Raw genomic sequence first — 20,724 nt, forward strand, 5'->3', positions numbered from 1 at the left:
AGGGCTTCAGCCTATCTAGGCCAGGCTCAGCTGGTGGTTCTGCTAATCTCAGGTCAGCTTGTGTGTGAGTCTAAGGGTTGGATGGCAGGTGGCTGGTCTAGGCTGGGTCCACACTGATGTTTCAACTGGGGTGTCTCTCCTCTTCTTCTTGGCACCAGCAGGCTTACCTGAGCACTTCTTCTTCTGATAGTGGCAGGACACAAGAAAACACAGATGGAAATACTAAAGGCCTCCTAAGGCCTGGGCTGAGAACTGGCACACTGAAGTTTCGGTCTCATTCTGTTGATCAAAGCCAGTTACATGGAAGAATCCAGAATCAGTGTATGGAGAAGTGCATCATTTGAGGAAATTAGGGCAGAAAGGGGTTGACCAAGACAGCCATAGTGTTTCTCTTGCCTCTCTGAACTTTAGATAGGCTTCTTCCTGACTCCAGACCCTTGCCATCCCTATTCTTAGATTATTTACTTTAGAGCACTTATAATTGTAAATTCTTTTTCTTCACCCTTTACAGACTCAGGAGCAGCTCAATGTGCTTACCCCATTGATCAATCTCTCCATTAAGGTACTTCAGTACTTTTCTGGTAGCACATCTCAGGGCTTAAAAACTCTCCCATTCTTTGTTTTAGTGGAGTTGAATTCAGGCTGAGTTCTGGCCCCCCTCTCCTATTTCAGTAACCTTGAATAAAGTCTTCTAGGCCTGTTTAACTTTGTCTGGGGGAAATTTTTGCTTTGATGGGTGAAAAGTGAATATTTTCAATAGTCTAATTTACCACAAAGACTGTTACAGTGATGTAACCTAGAGATGATAAGCACCTGGATCAGAATGAAAGCAGTGAAGGAGTGGACTGGTCTGTTTTTAAATACAGTTGATCCTTGGGCAACATGGGTTTGAACTGCCTGAGCTCCCTTATACATGGATTTTTTTCAATAAATATACATAATGTACTGTAAATGTATTTTCTCTTCCTTATGATTTTCTTAATCATATTTTCTTTTCTTTAGCATAGTTTGTTGTGAGAATACAGTATATAATACATATAACATATGAAATATCTGTTAATCAGCGTTCATGTTATCGGTAAGGCTTCTGGTCATTAGGATCTAAGTTTTTGGGGAGTCAAAAGTTATATGTGGATTTTTGACTATGTGACTGTGTGAGGGGTTGGTGTCCCAAACTCCAAATTGTTCAAGGATTCACTGTATGTATATTTTTCTCTCTCTCCCTAACATATATCTATTTAATCCATATTTTCCTAGCGGCAATAGGATTTGTTTTCATATGATATGTAAAAAACCAGTGTGTTAATGATTATATATTTTCTGGAAATATTTAACTGGAGAATATCAGGAGTCCAGTTATGAACAAAGTAAGCTTGAGATGTCTACTGTTAAATATCTAAGAATATGTTGAGGAGGCAGTTAAATATAAAACCCTGGAGTCCAGGGCAGTTCAAGTTGGATATAGAAATGTGAGTCAAGTGAATGTAGGTGGTATTTAAATCTATGAGAATAGTTGAGTGACCAAAGGAAGCCTATAGATACAAAAGAAAAAAAATAATGCAAATGACAAGGCTCTGAGTTTTTATGATTAGAGACAAGCAAATAGATAAGAATCAACAAAAGAGACGGGGGACTAGTGGCCACACAACTAGACACAAACCAGGAGAAGATGGTGTCTCAAAAGCTCAGTGGAGGATGTTTTTTAAGGAGTTGATGAAGAATGTCACATGGTCCTTGGAGATCAAGTAAAGTGACACTTAAGAAGTGACCACTAGATTTAGCTATTTGGAGGTCATTGATGACTTTGATTGACATTGTGATGACCTCACAAGCGAAATTCTTGTGAAACTCTTTCTCTATCACTCTGAAACTCAGGGAACATCAAAGTGTTTTATATCCTCAACTTCTGAATGTTTCACTGATCCTCATGCTTTATTTGAAACATACATCCTCTAAGGACGCCCACAGCTCCTCTGATGTCATGATTTTTTTTCACTCCTTTGAGCTTGGGTGTGGGTTAGGTGTCTTTCTTATTTATTATTACCTTCTTATAACCACTATGCATTTCCCCCACCCTTGGCTTTAAGTTTTGCCTAGCTTTGAAGCTGTTGTTCTACCAGCCATTTTTTCCCTGCTAGTTGCAGTCATCTGCAAACCTTTGGGCCATGTTAGCTAATTTTTTAAAAAGATTTTAATATCTAGATCACCATCGTTTTCTATATTTCTACTGTTGTCTAACTAATTCTGGTTCCCAAAGACTTCTGGCCTCATCACCTAATACTCTCTTTCTCATTCATTGTGTTACAAACATAGTAGCCTCCTTGGTATTTCTTGAATCCACTGAGAACAGTCTTGTCCCAGGACCAGGTGGAATTACCCAAGATATTTGTATGAAGCAGTTTCTCACTTGCCAGAAATTACTTCTTCAAAGTCACCTCAAGGAAGCTTCCTCTAAACACTAAATGAAAAATAACAAACCTACACCTACACTCTAACAGTCCTTGTCCCCCTATAATTCTGCATTTTATTCATAATACTTATTACCACCTAATACACATTAATTAATTTATTTATTGTTGGTACCATCCCACTAGATTATATGTTTTGTGAGGACAGATACTTTGTTTTATTTTCTGCTGTATCCTTAGTACCTTAAAATAGTGCTTGGCACTAAGTTGTTTTTTTTTAATTTTATTTTTTATTTTTTAAAATTTACGTCCAAATTAGTTAGCATATAGTGAAACAATCATTTCAGGAGTAGATTCCTTAATGCCCCCTTACCCATTTAGCCCATCCCCCCCCTCCCACAACCCCTCCAGCAACCCTCAGTTTGTTCTCCATATTTATGAGTCTCTTCTGTTTTGTCCCCCTCCCTGTTTTTATATTATTTTTGTTTCCCATCATTTATGTTCATCTGTTTTGTCTCTTAAAGTCCTCATATGAGTGAAGTCATATGATTTTTGTCTTTCTCTGACTGACTAATTTCACTTAGCATAATACACTCCAGTTCCATCCACGTAGTTGCAAATGGCAAGATTTCATTCTTTTTGATTGCTGAGTAATACATCCCACTCATTATATGCTTTGTGAGGACAGGTACTTTGTTTTATTTTCTGCTGTATCCTTAGTACCTTAAAACAGTGCTTGGCACTAAGTTTTTGAGAGATTAGGTAATTTCTCCAAGGCTTCCCAAATAGTAAATGAACAGAACAAAGATTCTACCAATAGATATCTAATTTCAGGTGTATGTTTTTAACTAGTACATTCTACATCATTTTGGCAGTATCATGGTAATACAGGATTAGTTACAGCTAAATGATTCAGTATTAATCAGAGACCATCATACAGGAGTGAGAGGAAGGATGCCGAGCATCATCTGTCTGTAGCTTCAGGGCTTTGGAACAGAGAAGCAAAGCTCCAGGCAAGATGGTAGATAAAAGGGTAAGGGTCAGAGTGAATTATTCTAGAGTAAGTGCGTTACACTTCAGGAGAAGCAACTGGTGGCATGCTTAGTTTACTCAAAGCCACAAGATAAATCATGTCACATTATCCTTAAGTATCAATTTTATTGATGGTAAGTAAACATTGTGCATATTGAAGCAAATATATCTTCTTCAATTTCTTGCATAAGCTTTCTATAATTTTTAGTATACAGATCTTTTACCTCTTTGGTCAGGCTTATTCCTAGGTATTTTATGGTTTTCAGTGCAATTATAAATGGGATCGATTCCTTTATTTCTCTTTCTGCTGCTTCATTATTGGTGTATAGAAATGCAACCAATTTGTGTACATTGATTTTATATCCTGTGACTTCCGAAGTTCTAGCCATTTTTTGGTGGAGTCTTTCAGGTTTTCCACGAAATGGAAAAATATTCCATGCTCATGGATTAGAAGAACAAATATTGTTAAATTGTTGATACTACCCAAAACAATCTACACATGCAGTGCAATCCCTATCAAAATAACACTAGCATTTTTCACAGAGCTAGAACAAACAATTCTAAAATTTGTATGGAACCAGAAAAGACCCCCAAAAGTCAAAGTAATGTTGAAAAAGAAAACCAAACCTGGAGGCATCACAATCTCAGACTTCAAGCTGTATTACAAAGCTGTAATCATCAAGAAAGTATGGTGTTGGCACAAGAACAGACACATATAGATCAATAGAACAAAATAGAGAACCCAGAAATGAACCCACAAGTGTATGGCCAACTAATCTTCCAAAAATCAAGAAAGAATATCTAATGGGGAAAAAAGCAGTCTCTTCAGCAAATTGTGCTGGGAAAACTGGATAGTGACATGCAGAAGAATGAACCTGGACTGCTTTCTTACACCATACCCAAAAATAAACTCAAAATGGAGGAAAGACCTCAATGTGAGACAGGAAAACATCAAAATCCTAGAGGAGAAAACAGACAACAACCTCTTTGACTCCAGCCACAGCAACCTCTTACTTGACATGTCTCCAGAGGCAAGGTAAACAATAGCAAAAATGAATTATTGGGACCTCATTAAGATAAAACGCTTCTGCACAGTGAAGGAGAAAATCAGCAAAATTAAAAGGCAACTGACAGAACGGGAGATTATTTGCAAATGACGTATCACATAAAGGGTTAGTATCCAAAAATCTATAAAGTACTTATCAAACTCAACACCCGAAAAACAAATAATCCAGTTAAGAAATGGGCATAAGACATGAATAGATACTTTTCCAAAGAAGACATCCAGATGGCTAACAGACATATGAAAAGATGCTCAACATCATTCATCATCAGAAAAAGACAAATCAAGACCACAATGAGACACCACCCATCTGTCAGAATGACTAAAATTAACAACTCAAGCAGCAACGGATGTTGGAGTGGATGCAGAGAAAGGTGTCCCCTCTTGCTTTGTTGGTGGGAATGCAAACTGGTACAGCCACTCTAGAAAACAGTATGGAGGTTCCAAAAAAAATTAAAAATAGAACTACCCTATCGCCTAGCAGTTGCACTACTAGGTGTTTATCCAAAGGATAAAAAAATGCTGATTTGAAGGGGCACATGCACCCCAATGTTTATAGCAGTGCTATCTACAATAGCCAAATTATGGAAAGAGCCCAAATGCCATCGACTATGAATGGATAAAGAAGATGTTATATATATAACATCATAGTTGACATAATAGTTGAGTGACCAACTCCTTGCAGGAGTTATAGTCTCTATGAGAGGGTATGGTAAAAGTGGAGGGTAAGACTTTTGCTGCATTAATACTCAGCCTGTGCTGAAGGAGACCCAGGAAGTGAAGCAGGACTATTCAGAAGGCACAGGTCACCAAAGGATATGGCTTCTGAGGATGGGATTTGGCAACAGCAGGGAAAATAGGTAAAGGTTACCCATACCTGATGTTTTCAGGCCTGAACAGTACTGATCTGTCAATATCCGAGGACAGGGTTCAGTGACTTTGGTCATTGGACCATTAGCTCACACAGACAAGATGGGTGATTTGAATGTAAGTCAGAGTCATGGAAAGTATGTTTTTGACAATTATAGAATTTTTGAAGCACCTGACTTAGGCATATTTTTATTCCCATATTTTAAATGAATAAACAGAAAATCTGAGAAATTAAGTGGCTTTTCTACATTCAGCTTTTAGCAAACTGAAGAGCCACTTTGATAAAGATCTCAACTTCAAATCTTCCACAGAGTGCTTCCCCCATTGTTTATTGCCACGAGGGACATAGTGGGAGTTTTGTTTAATATACACAAGAATTTTGTGATGGGGGTATTACTGCCTCATTTTATAGGTAAAGAAATTACAGGACAGAAAGAGTAAGAAATCTGTAAAAATTCACATTGTATATTGGAAGCAAAGTAAAAAACTCTAATCCAGTGGCTTAGTAAATTTCTATTGCTTGAAAAAAACCCATACACTGCTGGCCAATAAGGTCACATTTACCTACCCTCTTAAGGATCTGGCAGCCCCTGCACCCCCAGGAATGAATTTAAAACAAAGTGTTCATATTCCCCATGTGCTCCCTACCCCCACCCCCACCCCCACCTTAGCCCGCTGGGCTTCTTTTAGAAACTTCACAGAAGTATGTCCTCATCTTGGGTGAAATTTGGGCTGTCTGCTAGGGAAATTACTAGATGTCTACATTTCCTGACTATAGACATCTGAAGTTTGTTATGTCATAAAACAGGAAGTGTGGCAACAACTTTCCCTTCTCAAAACAGAAGGGCTGCAGTTTCCTTTCTATTATCTGGATCCTGGGGATTACTTTTGGTGTAGAATTCTGTTTATTTCTTTATCTACCATAGACTCAGCTTCTCCCCTGTCCTCAACTGCAGTATTTATTCTTTGCTAACACCACAAAAGAACTTGTGTCTTCACAGAATACTGATATAATTCTAACATCCCCTCCACCCCAACACATATTATTGCTGGTAACTTCCTTTAGGCAAGTTCTAACACTTAATGTATTATCTCATTTTTTAAAACTATAGGTGACCATGCAAATTGGACAAAAACTATGAATCATAGGAATATAGGACTAGAGCTTACTAATAAAAAATAAAATGACAATTTTCTTTGACATATCTGATGATATTCATAGTCATTGTGGTATGTTGTTACTAGACATAAATTGGTGAGCAGTTCACTTAGGTGACTATAATTTCCATTAGTTTTATAGTCTTCCCTTATGGCTTAATTCTTGTTACTCAGAACACACAGGCATCTCTTTTTTCCATTTACTGAGAAAGGTATGTAGTTAATTTTGTTGCAAGTGCAGAGAATAGCCAGGATGCTCCAAGACTTTTCTACCCTTTTCTTGCCTTTCTTCCAGTGTGGCCAAATGAGCTCTGTTTCCTCCTGGAAATGATTTCCATTTGTTTCTGGTGTTCCCTTACTACTACTATATGCCTACTTTTTGCCTACTCCCCATGCTTCCTTGAGCAGTCCTCATTTTTACTCTTTGGTCAACTGGACCAGCTCTGAGTTGGTGTGATGCCAACATAGATAAGACTGTGGCATCTTTGGGTCACTAAGCTGTACCTGCTCATAGAGTCTCTCTAAACTGCAGGCAGGAATATCTTCTGAACACTGGGGTCCAAGAGACTATTATAAATTCTTAAAACATACTAGGAAAAACCATGATCAAGAATAAATATCTACTGAAATGGATATTCAGCTCAAGAGCAGGAAAATTTAAGCATGAGTATGTCTTCAGGGCTTTGTTGAAAAACATTGATCAGTTTGCTTGGTCATGTTAGCTGTCTGATTATTTTCAAAGGGGTTTTCTGGAAGATTCCTGCTCTGGCCAGACCTTTGTCCATTCCCATGAATAAGCCAAGCTTGGCTCCAGGAGCCCTTCCCCAGGCCTGGCCTCAATTCAGACTGAGGAGGACCTCTGCTATCCTATCTTGGGTAGGGGTGGGATGCATGTGAACATGGGTCTCTTGGGAACACAGGTGAAGTCAAGAAGCTGAGTTTATCCCTCTTCGACCCTGGCTACTCTCTAAATCATGTTTTTGCCTGCTCAGTCTGCACTTTCTCTGTGGTGCTGGGTATGTGCTCTGAGGATAAAACAGACCTGGCAATAGGCCAAAATAAACCCTGTCGATCAGTCAGAAATGCTCAGTTCTATACAAACAGACCTCATCACTATATCAACTGAGTTGTCTATCTAAAAGTGACCCTGTCTCCTGGAGGTGACTGACATCCAGTCCTCCAAAGCAGAAGATCACTTCCAACACAGGCAAGGGCCTCTCATAGTAGAGAAATGGAGAAAGGGATCATTGATTAGATGTCTGGTACAGATCTAAAAAGAGTCACAGCTATGACACTCATAGGAAGTGGAGTGTTGGGGGGAACTGCTGACTCAGAATGGGAAGTTTGTCTCTGTTATGTGTATGCAAGTATATTTGTGGAGGGGCTGGAGCATTAGCCCCAAGGATTTGGTCAGGGAGCTCTGCCAGTAACCCGTGGAAGATGGACACAGTAATTTGATGTTCTGTATTTCCTGTACCAATCCCAATCATATTCTTTTTGCTTTCTCCACAAGTGTGTTTGTTATTCTTGTCAGAGGCCACAGAGAACTGCAATCATTTCGCCAGCTTCTCACAAATCCAGCGCAAGTTGATGTTACATGGTGCAGCATCGAATGTATTTGTTAGGCCTATGGTCACACAGTCGAAGTTCTGATGCTGATTGATAATGCTAAATGGGAAAGGAAGTGTGGTTAAGGCCCATTGTTTCAGTCCTGCCTTTTGCCAATTCCAGTCCCCCTTCTCCTATCCCCAAATCTAGCCCTACGCTGGCCCTTTTCTGTGAGCCTTCTCACAGCCTTCTCCTGTGAGGTGGACTCACAGTCTTGGATTAAATCACTCTTGTGCATGGTAGAAACATCTCATCTGTCTTTGTCTCCTAGAAATAATGTTTTAGTACTGTATGTGCTATGTTCACAGCAGGAGGATCGAGAGGTTGCTCTTCCTTTCCTAGGCACCAGCTGGCTTTAGGAGAAACTCTGTTGGCCTTTCCCCACCTCTTTTTCTGCCATTCAGCCCCTTTCAATCTGACTGGAAAGGGTCTGGTTTCATGGAAATGCCATGAGTTTTGGAGTCAAGTGGATGTGGCAGAGCCACAATTTAATCTACCCAGCTTGGTGATATTCAATACATTTTTAAGCCTCCCATCCTCAGTTCACCTGTCTGTTAAATGAGAATTAATAAAAGCTTTGTCTACAGCATCATTGTGAATACTGCAGGAAATGACATGAGTAAATGCTTAGCAAGTGCCTGGCATTTAGTAGACATTGAATGAATCTTCCTTGCCTTCCTTCTGTGAGAAGCCCAATTATAGGCTGGGGAACTGACTTGCTTTCTGTCTGACTCCACATCTTCTTGTGTATACCAGGAGTGTCACATTCTCCACCAACACTTATGTCCATGGAATGATACACAGGAGGTAGCTCTTGGGAATTGACGTTCATAGCTTTAAGGTATAGACAGTTGCTAATAATAAACTTCCTTTACATAAAGAAGTCCCATCTGAGGAACTTGTAAAAACTTCGTAATAAAATGTAGTCTGTGAGTTAAAAGAGACTTATGAGATATATCAAACAAATGGTATGTATGTGCATTTGTTTGCATCTTGATTTGAACAGAAAAACTCATTGGATGAATACTCTTCTCTCTACTTAGAAATGTTTCACATTTTCCTTACTAAAAGTTTACCAAAAATGTGTCTCTGAGAATAGGTGCACTGGAAGAAAGGAGAGGAATAAAACAAAAAGCCAAGTCTCAGCTTTTGTGCTCTTCCAGGATAAACTCACTGAATCTCAGGTCTGGTCTCTTTAGGCAAACTAAGATCCTTAGAAAAACGTGAGATATTCACATACTTGCCATTGAATGGGGAGTTGTTGATCCAACGCCATGTTTTCTCTGTATCCTGGTATAAGCCAATAAAATACTTCTCAGCACCAATTATGTCCTGCAGAAATTTCTAGAAGTTAAAAAATAAACAGTTCAACAAAAAGGTTTATTTTTTATTTTTTATTATTATTTAAAAAAATTTTTTTCCTGTCGTCTCCCTTGTGCCAAAAGGCCCTGATTATATCTGATTCTGGGAACAGGAAGGCTGGTAAGGGACTCTGGGGCTGGCTGTAGCTGGCATCACCATAAACCCTAGAGTAGTTTTCAGTATACACAGAGCATCAGGATCACCTAGAGGTCTTGTTAAAACACAGCTTGATGGGCTCCTGATCCCTGGGAGGTCTAGTTTAGGGGACCAAGAATTTACATTCCTACCAAATTCCCAGGTGATGCTGATGCTGCTTTCCAGGGACCACACTATGAAAATGAAGAGGAAGGGTACTATATGATCTAAAAAGGGACAATTTCAAATAATTCTTTTTTTACTTAGCATGCCTCTCTGTTTCACTGCCAGAAATTTTACATTCCAAATGAGGTTGGATCGAGTGAATTTCTTGAATTCTTAGCAAGGCAATATAATTGGGGAGATTTAAAAGTGTGTTGAGAAATAATCAGTGAATTTTGAGTATTTGCTAAATTGACACCAATCTATGATATCTTAGTTTCTTTATTAAACTAATGAATCACAAATCACTCTAGCCAGAAGTCTGGGAGTCCCTGGGCTCTTTTCTGTACTCTTTATAAACCTCCTGTCGTAAGTGAATGGGTATCCAAGTTCACTTGGATATTTCTCTATCCCAGGGATATTGGCTTTATTCCTCTTTTTCCAATATTCTCCTTCCCTGAAATGTCTCATTTCATTATTCTTTAAGATTAATTACTGTATTTACTTATTTAACAAAGATTTCTTGAGTATCCAGTGAGCCATTGTATGAGGCCGGGACATGGAAACAAATTGGTTTCTCCTTAAAAAATTTATAATCTGAAACAAGGGTTGGCAAACTACAGCCAGTAGTCAAAATCCAGACTTTAGCCTGTTTTGTAAATAAGGTTTTAGTGGAACACATCCAGGCCCATTTTTTACATATCATCTATGGCTGCTTTGAGCTACCAGGGCAGCATTAAGCGGTTGTGATAGAGACCGTATGACCTAAAAATATAAAATATTTACTCTCTGACCACCTGACCATTTTTTAAGAAAAATTTGCTGACAAATGGTTTAAAATAAGGGTTCTTAACCCTTAACTCTCTTGCACTGATCCATGGATGGTTATGAAGGGGATTCATGAAGCTGTTGGAACTTTACTCAAAATATTATGCTTATGCAGTGTTTCTGGGAAGAGGTGTATAGCTTTCATCACCATTGTTAAAATGTCAGTGATCCCAACATGTTGAAGATCCACAGGTCTAATAAGAGAAGATAGATGAGTTAATAAGCGTAGTGAGGTCTCCCAGGTGTAGAGCTAGGGAATATGTACTAGGTATAGAACAGACAGAAAGGAGGAAGTGATCAATTCTACATGGATTTGGGGTCTTCTAGAAAGATGAAGTGATACTTGAGATGAATTCTGAAAAATAGCTGTTTGTCAGGAAAATGCTAGGGGAGGGTGTGGGATTTCCTGGAAAAGGGAGCATCCGATCACAGGTGGACTTCAGGGCGCCTGAATGTGGTTATGTAGAGGGAGAAGGGAGGCTGGTGGAGAGACAAGACTGGCAAGAAGGGAGGTGCTAGACTACACAAGGCCTTATATGTCATGCTAGGAAAACTGGACTTTAACCCACGTTAATTTGGAAAATGGCACAGACAGTTTAGAGTCTTAGAGATATTTTTGTGTGGGTTCTATGGAGGATAGGTAAGAAGGGGCAAAATCGGGGGTAAGGAGAGGAGTTGGAAGAATTCTGAAGAAATCCAGGTGAGAGATGAATAATTTTCTTTGGGGACAGAGAGGAAAAGAGTTGGTTAGCAACTCATTTAGGGGAGAAGAGAAGAGGTAAGGTCTCAGAAAACCATCAGCATTCAATCTTGGGTGACATGACTACTCACCAGTATTTGGATCACAAAAGGAGGAAGAGCATTTGAGGTAAAATATAATTTGGCTCAGTTTTGAACATGATGAGTTTGGGGTGCTTTTGAAGGATCAAAGTGGATTTTGATATACAGTCTGGTCTAGAGAAGACTAGCTAGGGATACATACTTGAGATCACTAGCAAATTGTTAGCATGATGAGCTTTTTCTGCAGAATGCCAAGGATGACACTTGAGATGCACCAGAACTTGAGGGTTGAGTAGAGGAAGAGTCAGTTTCCTCTACTCAACCCCCTTTTCCCCTCTCCTGTTCTCCTTTCTGCCCCACAGCTTACTCCTGGTTTTCTACTGTAAGGCATTTCCCCTTAGCCTCAGAGGATCTGTAGCATCCTGACCCCTGCTCTTTGTTGGACACCTGTCACCAAGATTCAGAGAGGGCCCTCTTATGAGTTCTCTTCAACCACAGGAGGACTTTATAGATGAGAGGTGAAAGATAGAGAGCAGAGAAGCAGCAGTGGAGTATGTAGCACATGCCTACCACTCAGCAGATGCTGGGATTTGAAGGAGAGGCAATGATCAAGAAGAAAACTTATGATCTAAAATTGATTAGAGCATGGGTTTTAGAGTTAGAGAGAACTCAATTCAATCCTGTCCTGTCATTAGTGTGTGTACAACCTGGGTCAAATTATTTTTCTCTACCCGAGCTTCCTCATATACAAGATATGGGTAATGATACCCCCTCATAATCTTTATGAGGATAAAAAGAGGTAGTAAAATAAAGGTTTTTCCATTGTGTTTCCCTTTTTAACTATCCTAACTGTATACCACTATCCCAGTTCTATGACTTGATGCTTTCATGCACATCAGCTCATTTGGTCATTCCCTGCACTTTAAATGTCCTGACCCATCCTGAGGACTGGACCAGTGCACTGCTAAGCTTCATGGGAGAGACGATACAGTGTGGATTTCCCTAGCTCAAATGACCTGAGGAATATACCCCACTGCTACTGTAGTCTCCCACCTTCCGATTCAGAGCAAGGAGCTTGGGCTCTCAGCCAGCCACCTCTCCATTTCTCACCTCCACCCTGCCCCTACTCTACCAAATCACCCCACCACCTCCACCTGCTGAGGCTACTGTAGCATGGGCTTTTCCCAGTGCACTCACCAGTTTCTCTGGTGTGTTGACAATGGCCAAAGTGGATCCTTCTGTTTTGCAAAAGTCCCTGCTTTTGTTCCAAGACATTTCAAAAGGGGACAACCAAAAGCATTCTCCTTGATGAAAATACCACCTGTTGGGGCAGACTAAAGAAATGCGACAAAAGAGAGTATAGGATTAGTGGTTTGGAGCGTGAACCCTGGAATGGAGTCATAACATAGTAGGGCATGAATGTCTTTATAGCAGTTATATCTCTAGAAATCATCCTCAATCCAGGAAGAAATCCCATGCAGTCTAGTATTAGTTTCCCTGTGGACAACATGACAGGGATGAATTGGAAGGTCTTTATGGCCCTTTTGGGCAAAAAAGTTCTATAAGAAAGGAGACAATGGGAGAAGTGTCTAAGAATTCAGCACTTAAGAACCTCATGTCGAGGGGAGATAATTGTCATGCACTTTACCTGTTCCATAGCTCTGTGTAGGAAGTAGGGTGACATTACTGCTCCCGAAAGTCAGTGGGACTGAAACAAAAAGAAATTCTGAAGGCAACTGCATCATGAATACAACACAGAGCAGGTACTGAGTCCCTGATTTGTCTCTGGACAGTGGCAAAGATGAGACACTCTTGGCCACCCCCTGCGAGAATTTTTCATTTTCTTTCTTTGAAGCTTCCAGCTAACTACTACTATTTTTTGTCATGCCCTGCACCCCAAGTCCTATTTCATATCTTTGTGTGTGTGTGTGTGTGTGTGTGTGTGTGTGTGTGTGTGTGTGGCAGTAGGTGTGAAATGTTGAGAAAAAGAACAGGAGAAAAGAAGAGGAGTGGGTGAATTTAGTACCAGGAGGGAAATTTCTCACTCCTTTCTATATATACTTTTGACAGTGTTCCCCTCTCCCAGGCGCTGTTTGGAGCACTGCCCTCTGGGCTCCACAGAGCAGGTGCCATTCATCCCATGTCTGATCTCCCAACACCCCCCCCCACCCCACTCCCCACCCCTGTGAGCCCTCCTTCCGCAGGCATCTCTTGGCTCCCTCTTATGGGAACATGTCAATTCTAAGAATTGAGGCTAACTGGAACTAGGTTCAAGACTGGGGGTACTGGCAGACATGGAGGCAGGTGAACATTCCAGAGATTTCCTACAAGCAGAGTCCGTTTATTTCTTTAAATATAAATAGGGGAACTGATAGGCCTCTAAGAAGTCTCATTTTCCCCGGTTGGCCAAGCAGATATTGCAGTGGCTTCAGACGCTGGTCAAAACCTCTCCTCAGCTGCCCAGTTATTTGTCTTGTGTGGTTGAAGACCAATTTAGTTTACCCAGACACCAAATCAGCAACTTAAATTATATTAATGAAACATACAAGTGAGCATTCACTTTTTATTTCAGTCCCCAGCTCAAAGGCTCTTTGTAATGTAAAATAACCTGGTTTTCATGAGAAACTATTTTGGGATTATAGCTGCACAGAACTTTATAAGTATTTCATGAATATTTCCTCCATTTAACTCACTGTTCTGGGAGCCTCAGCTGATATGAAGATGAACAAGAAATTATCTTTCTCCTAAAGGTGTTTGTAGTAATTAATGTTTTAAGAGGAAGTGAGAGGGAGGTCCTTGGAAAAGCTTTAAGAGGAGGAGGTTTGATAGGGAAAGCCCTCGTTTTTGCCCCTTCGCTTCTGGCATGGGGCTTTGTGCTTTATAGAGGACAGCTAGGGGCGCCTGGGTGGCGCAGTCGGTTAAGCGTCCGACTTCAGCCAGGTCACGATCTCACGGTCCGTGAGTTCGAGCCCCGCGTCGGGCTCTGGGCTGATGGCTCAGAGCCTGGAGCCTGTTTCCGATTCTGTGTCTCCCTCTCTCTCTGCCCCTCCCCCGTTCATGCTCTGTCTCTCTCTGTCTCAAAAATAAATAAAACGTTAAAAAAAAAAATTTATAGAGGACAGCTGACTGGTATCTCCTGTTCGCATTCTTCTGTTGGTCTAGCAGAGTGATCGGCACACAAAAAAAATACTGATTATAATCTTTGAGTTTTTTTGTGGGACATGTTTTTTTTTATGGCAATTCCTGTAGGTGTACAACATGTCAGAGTTTATAAGGTACTTTCTCATTACATTATAGTAATTATATACAAATCATCCTCATACCCAGGAGGAAAACTGAGGATCAGAAATTTCAATCAGCTTAGTTTAGGTTTCCCATCGATAAAAGCAAGGAAGTTAATTAGATCCTTTTTCTTCTGGGAGTGCTGCACTTTCCCCCCTCACTTTGAGATATAAACATTGTGTAAGTTTAATTAGGTGTACAAGGTGATGATTTGATCCATGTATATATTACAAAATTATTAACTACACAGTAAGGCTAGTTAACACCCCCATCACGTCACATAATTCCTCCCCCTCTCTTTTTTGGTGGTGAGAATATTTAAGATCTAGTCTCTTAGCAACTTTCAAGTAGTGTGTAATACAGTCTTGTAAACTATAGTCATCACGCTATACATTAGATCCCCAGAATGTATTCTTCTTATAGCAATTAGAGTATCTTTATGGACCCTTCCTGCAAATGAATTTGTTGAGAAAGAAGGGCTGGAGAAAGGTCTGTAAGAAGTCAGCACACAAGAACTTGGAGGTGCAGAGGAGATACTTGTCATGCACATTACCTGTTCCATAGCTCTCTGTGGGAAGGAAGCTGACATTACTTCCGCCAAAAATCTGTGGGACTGCAAAGAAAATCAGTTGTTGGCTCAGTCCCAAAGGTGGCTACACGATAAATATAACAAACCAACATCACTGCGGGGGCTTCTGGGGCGCCATGATTGTTACTGTGTGATCAGAAGCTCTCTGACTCAGGTCAGCAAAGATGTGTAGGTGTTTTTTTTTTTTTTTTTTTTTGTAAATGTGTTTACTTATTCATATTCATATTTTCTTACTGCTCTCTTCTGTGATAGGAAATGCAGCTTCAGTTTGAGTCAGAGGGAAGACACCTTTTACTCAACTGCCTCTTTCACTCATGTTTCCTTCCTCATTCATGTTCCCTACCAGTTTCTGGGGCTGGAGAAGATTCTTGCTACAACTGCAGTGAAACCCTTTGCTATGGAGACTCTTCTCCTAAGCATCTGGATGGAAGTTTCTATGGACACAGGGGGAAATCTGTCCCCTAGTAAAATCCCATTACCTTATTATGCAGCTCTTACCTCAGCCTTGTCATTGGGTTGAACTGACACTGATTTTCAAGTTTGAGCAGCAATAAGAAGCACTGACAAGTATTTTACCTCAGATTACCCAACTAACATTGTAGTGGCGAAAGCTTTGTGTGGTGTTCAACCGTCAGACACTGGTCGGTTCTACATACCCAAGGCAGACCAAGGCACCTGGCCCATTGTGTGTGCTGGGAAGTGAGAAGAGTATTGTCAGTTGCCCCTACACTGGGTCCCTGCCCTCAACTGGAAAGACTTAGGCGCGTAACCTTTATATTCAACTACACATTTTGGGGAAAAAGTCAAAGAACAAGACCGTATGAGGTTAGGGTAAGAGGTTGCTCAAATACTCACAATAAAGCAGGAAAAAGATCATTCCAACCATTTTAAGCACCACTATGATAAGCCCAGAGATTATCATATGCCAATTCATGATGAAGGAGATGAGAAGGCCTGTGGGGATTAGAGCGCAGTACCACATTCAGAATCTGGGAACAAGGCTTCTTTCCAGCAGGACTTATGCCTCTTTTCCAGAGCACCCTTGGGGGGCTTGGAAGGCAGGCATGCCATTGACAGCTAGCTACAAGTATGAGATTTGACCCATGCCCAGAAGATGCATAGGATCTTGTACTGATGGAATGCTCCCTCTCCTTCACCCACACTTTAGCTCTAGACTTTATCCATGTCTATTTGTGGCCTCCTAAACTCTGTCTAATGAAATAAATCCTCTCCTGGACTCTTTGGGAACCTTTAGATTTGAAATGACCCTGATCTCTGGGACCTACTCTGTGGTCTTGGCCATACAGACTACAGCTGTCAGAAGACCCAGTCTCTAAAAGCCTATGCCAGGACTCTGACAGACAGGACAGGTGTCCCCGAAGGTCTTGGCATTGGGGAAGGGCCAACAATCTGTGCCGAGAACAGACAAACAGACTCACCTGCTCTCTCTTGGGAAGGTTGGCCTAGTTTGCAGATGGGGTCTTATGCTTGCTGTGGTGGGGAGAGGCACCTTCAGAGAATATGCTCCTTCTGTTCAAGCACCGTCCTTCCTTCTTCACACAGTGTTTCTATCTTAGCAGCATCCCTGAGCAAACACTTCTTCCTGTTAAGTCTTCTTGGCAATGGGAGTGGGTGGGGCAAGGAGGAGAAGGGAGTTTTTAGACTCTGCAAGAGGAAGCTTCCTGCCAGAGGGGATCTAGTAAAGGGGAACATTTTTAGAGGACTTTGGAAAACCACCTTGACACAGACTCACCCTTTCTATGTGTCTGAATCTACTTGAAATACAGTAGAAAGGAAAGGTAGTAAAAGGTTAACAAATAGGGAATCTGGGTGAAGGATATCTGGAAATTATTTGTACTTTCCTTGCAACATTTCTGCATAGCTGAAATTATGTCAAAAATAAAAATTTTAAGCAAAAGAAATCCATCTGAAGTCACTAATGTTAATGAGAAGGTCCACTCACTGTCTGCTCCATTCACTGTCATACAGCTCTGCACAGTACCTTTTATCATGGACTCCTCTCTGGTCCCAGACCAGGTGCCACCTGAAGATGGGGACCATTCAGTATTTCTTCAGCATGGCACTCTGCTAGATGGAGGAAGTGAAGTGAGGATGAACAATACTAACATCTTATTATCAGGGAATTTTTACTGCATATTAAATTTGAAGTTTTCCTTTTATTATATTTCCCTAATAGAAAAGCTACATGTGCTTATTACAAAAAATGGTTAGAAAATATTCACAGGGAAAATTGAAAAAACAAAAATGTCTACATAAATCCACACATTCAGCTGTGATCACTGTTAACATCTCTGGTCGTATATTCTTTCTAAATGAGTAGATAATAGAAAGATAGATGGTAGATTAGATAGATAGATAGATGATAGATTAGATAGATAGATAGATAGATAGATAGATAGATAGATAGATAGATAATAGATGACAGGTAGATACTGGTTCATTTAGAAAAATGGTATTGTATTATATATGTTGTTTTGTAACCAAATCCTATAGGTTAAGCTAGCACTATATGGATATCCTTCCATATTAAAATATGGATTTTGGTAATGTATTATTTTAAAGTTTATTTATTTATTCATTTATTTATTTTAAAGTAATCTCTATACCCAACGTGGCCTAGAACTCACAACTCTGAGATCAAGTCACATGCTCCACCGACTGAGCCAGCCAGGTGTCCTGGTAATATATTATTTAATATACATATAGTATTTAAGTATAAACATATATGATTTACTTAACAATTGACATCTGTAATCCTTCGGGTAAAGTGTAGTGGATATGAAAAAAAGTTTTAAGTTAGTCCTGGGTTACTGGTAACTTTAAGTTAGTCTTGGTTACTGCTTCTGCCATTTACTAGCTAGGATGTCCTTGACTAAGTTCCTTAATCTCTTTCCATTTCTTCATTTAGTAATAGGAGTAATTATAGTAAATGCCAGATAGCATTGTTGTGAGAATTAGCCAAGGTAATGCTTACAATTTTATTAGCATGATACCTGTCAGCTTGATATAATTTCTTAGTACTCTACCTATTTTGTAATGTTGACATCAAAAGCTTTTGGAGTCCACAGCCCATTTGGGAAGATTACTGGAAAGGGCCTTCTAGCTGCATGGTTGTAAGGAAGGTGTCATACATTGTTCTCTGAAGAAAGATGAGATCACTGTAATCCTCAATCAGATGTTATAGGCTGAGATATAAGATTTTCTGCTTTGTGGGTCCAATTAGACATTTTTCCTCCAGACCAAGCCCTAAAAATACAGGAGAAAGTCTTTCTTAAAGAAGAAAACTGAGTTTAATGGGTATAGAGTTTGATTTTACAAGAAGACAAGAGCTATGGAAATGGATGGTGGTGATGGCTGCACAAAATTGTGAGTGCACTTACCAGTGGTCAAGGTGGAAAATTTGATGTATATTTTACCACCATTAAAATATTGAAAAAGAAACCCTGAAGTTTGACTTTGGTAGTCTTCACATGATATTAAGATGAAAATGCAGTCTTTAGGATGTATATTATGCAATATGATAATTGTCTTTCTAAGACAATGGAGTCCCCTGTAAACTGAAAGCACCAAAGAAATCAGGGAGATAGAAAGCCTTTCCCATACCTGTTTTTGGAAAAACTTTGAAGGGGACACAGTATATAGCTAAACAAGGCTTCTGGGTATACTCTGGGTGTGTTGGGGGGAAAATAGCATGTGTGTGTGTGTGTGTGTGTGTGTGTGTGTGTGTGTGTGTGTGTGTGAGAGAGAGAGAGGGGGGGGGGAATTGAAATGGATAGTCATTAACAGCTCTTCTAAGGAAGAACAGAAGTAGGGACAATGGAGTATCCTTTCCCTCAGCTTCCAGGATCAATGATTAAAGCGGCCAGAGTATGGCACCAAATAGATAGATTGCCTGTTTTCAGAATCTACACCCTGTGATGACAATGGCAGCAAAAATACCAGTGACAGTGGGGACTGCGACTGCCCTCTTTGGACTGATAAGCAACCATGGATATCGTGTGGAGGTATCTGGGAAGGAAATCTAGAAGAAGGGGCTCTTATGATTCATTGCTTGGTGTTTTGGAGTAGTATCAATATGACTGTTTACAAAAATGACTACATTTTATACCTCACACACAGAAAGATAGACGAATCCTGTCTCTTGAGCTTTATTAGGCACATATACATTTAAATGTATGTATGTCCCTCACTCTATATTGCAGGAATTCTTTCAAGCAGTTTAATGAGAAAACTTGGAAATTGAAAGAGACCTGTTGTTTCCTCTTTTCTTCCCAGTCCCAATCTTGAAAGGATTGTCAGTTTTTACTGCCTCCTCTCCCTTGCCTCCCACTTTCTCCTCAGCTCACTCCAGTCTGAATCCCACCATGACTACATCATGAAGTAATGATTCCTACTCAATAGTTAAATGAATACCATTTGGTCTTCAAATTTCCTGATCTTGAACAGGGCCCCACAGCATCTTATGTTGTATACTTTTCCTTGACCTCCATGACTCCACGTTCTCCTGGTTTCCCGTCTTTCTCTCTAGACTCTCTTTACTTTCTTCTCTGCCTATTCCTAAAATTATATACTTATCCCTCTTCTCTTCCAAGTCTCATGGTTTCAGTCACCATGCTCATGAAGATGATTCTCAAATCTTCACTCTGAATTTCAGATCTGTGTATCTTTTGACTAGTTTCACTTTTCACTGAGATGTTCCACAGACAATCTGGAGTTCGCAGGTCCCTAAATATATTAATTAATTAATTAATTAATTAATTAACTCTCTTTTAAAACACATTTATCCTCTTATGTTCTCTGTCTCAGAATGTGAAGATCATCTGTTCAGTTTCCCAAATCATAGAAGGTGGGTCTTCTCCTTGGCTCCTCTCTCTCTTCTCTCTCTCTTCTCTTCTCTTCCCATCCACTCGAACTCCACACCATGATGATTCTGTCTCCTCAAGTGTGTCAGACCTGTGTTCTTGTCTCCTTTTTCACAGCTGCCCCTTGCGGTCTCACCAGCTCTCCCTTCCATCTTCTCAACTATCTCCAAAAAACCCTCTCACCATACTCTTGCTTCAACAGTTCACTCTGCAGTCAGGATGATTTTTCTAAAATGCAGACTTGATTAGATCATTTCCCGGATGAAATGTGTGAGTAACTTTCCGTTGCTGTTAGCATAAGGTTTGGGTTCCTCATTGTGGTCTATGAGTCTTTGTGTGTTCATTATTGCAGCAAATGTTGCTGAGTGCTTGCCATGTGCCGGACATGCTTCTTGGGATGTGTGTTCTGGTTTTTCTGTGCATCTCAGGATACCACATCTACCCATGCACCGTCTGCTAGCAACACTACACTTCTAGTTCTTTATTCACTCTCCTGGATCCAAGTCTTCACATATTCACCTGACATATATTTATTGAGCACATAATATGTGCAAAGCCATAATT

The 20,724-nt window shown here is 40.2% G+C and overlaps 1 protein-coding gene across 3 annotated transcripts; it reads right to left on the reverse strand.

Annotated features, from left to right (window-relative positions):
- Positions 1 to 5,546: 5,546 nt before the first annotated feature.
- On the reverse strand, positions 5,547 to 16,879 carry CLEC5A (C-type lectin domain containing 5A). 3 transcript variants are annotated; one of them, XM_047095514.1, is made up of 7 exons: positions 16,717 to 16,875; positions 16,133 to 16,231; positions 15,242 to 15,301; positions 13,055 to 13,114; positions 12,604 to 12,740; positions 9,380 to 9,483; positions 5,547 to 8,199 (listed from the first exon to the last, which is right to left on the reverse strand). In XM_047095514.1, the coding sequence occupies exons 2-7, from the start codon at positions 16,209 to 16,211 to the stop codon at positions 8,085 to 8,087; spliced, it is 555 nt and encodes a 184-aa protein (XP_046951470.1). In that variant the 5' UTR covers positions 16,212 to 16,231; positions 16,717 to 16,875; the 3' UTR covers positions 5,547 to 8,084. The 3 variants fall into 3 exon arrangements, with proteins under 3 accessions (XP_046951470.1, XP_046951471.1, XP_046951472.1); XM_047095516.1 differs by having other exon boundaries at positions 8,068 to 8,199; positions 9,384 to 9,483; positions 16,717 to 16,879; XM_047095515.1 differs by lacking the exon at positions 15,242 to 15,301 and having other exon boundaries at positions 16,717 to 16,874.
- Positions 16,880 to 20,724: the final 3,845 nt, after the last annotated feature.

The sequence above is a fragment of the Lynx rufus genome, unplaced genomic scaffold, assembly GCF_022079265.1.
Source record: "Lynx rufus isolate CCGP_SWC_20201006 ecotype Redwood Valley unplaced genomic scaffold, mLynRuf1.p SCAF_4, whole genome shotgun sequence".
Taxonomy (NCBI): domain Eukaryota; kingdom Metazoa; phylum Chordata; class Mammalia; order Carnivora; family Felidae; genus Lynx; species Lynx rufus.

Excerpts from the sequence above, each read along its gene's own strand:
- CLEC5A (XM_047095514.1), bottom strand. The coding sequence starts at position 16,211 with ATGAATTGGCATATGATAATCTCTGGGCTTATCATAGTGGTGCTTAAA. Across the intron at positions 12,741-13,054 it reads TACACAGAGCTATGGAACAG|TCTGCCCCAACAGGTGGTAT; the intron begins GTAAAGTGCATG and ends GCATTTCTTTAG. Across the intron at positions 8,200-9,379 it reads AACTCCCCATTCAATGGCAA|CATTATCAATCAGCATCAGA; the intron begins GTATGTGAATAT and ends TTTCCCATTTAG.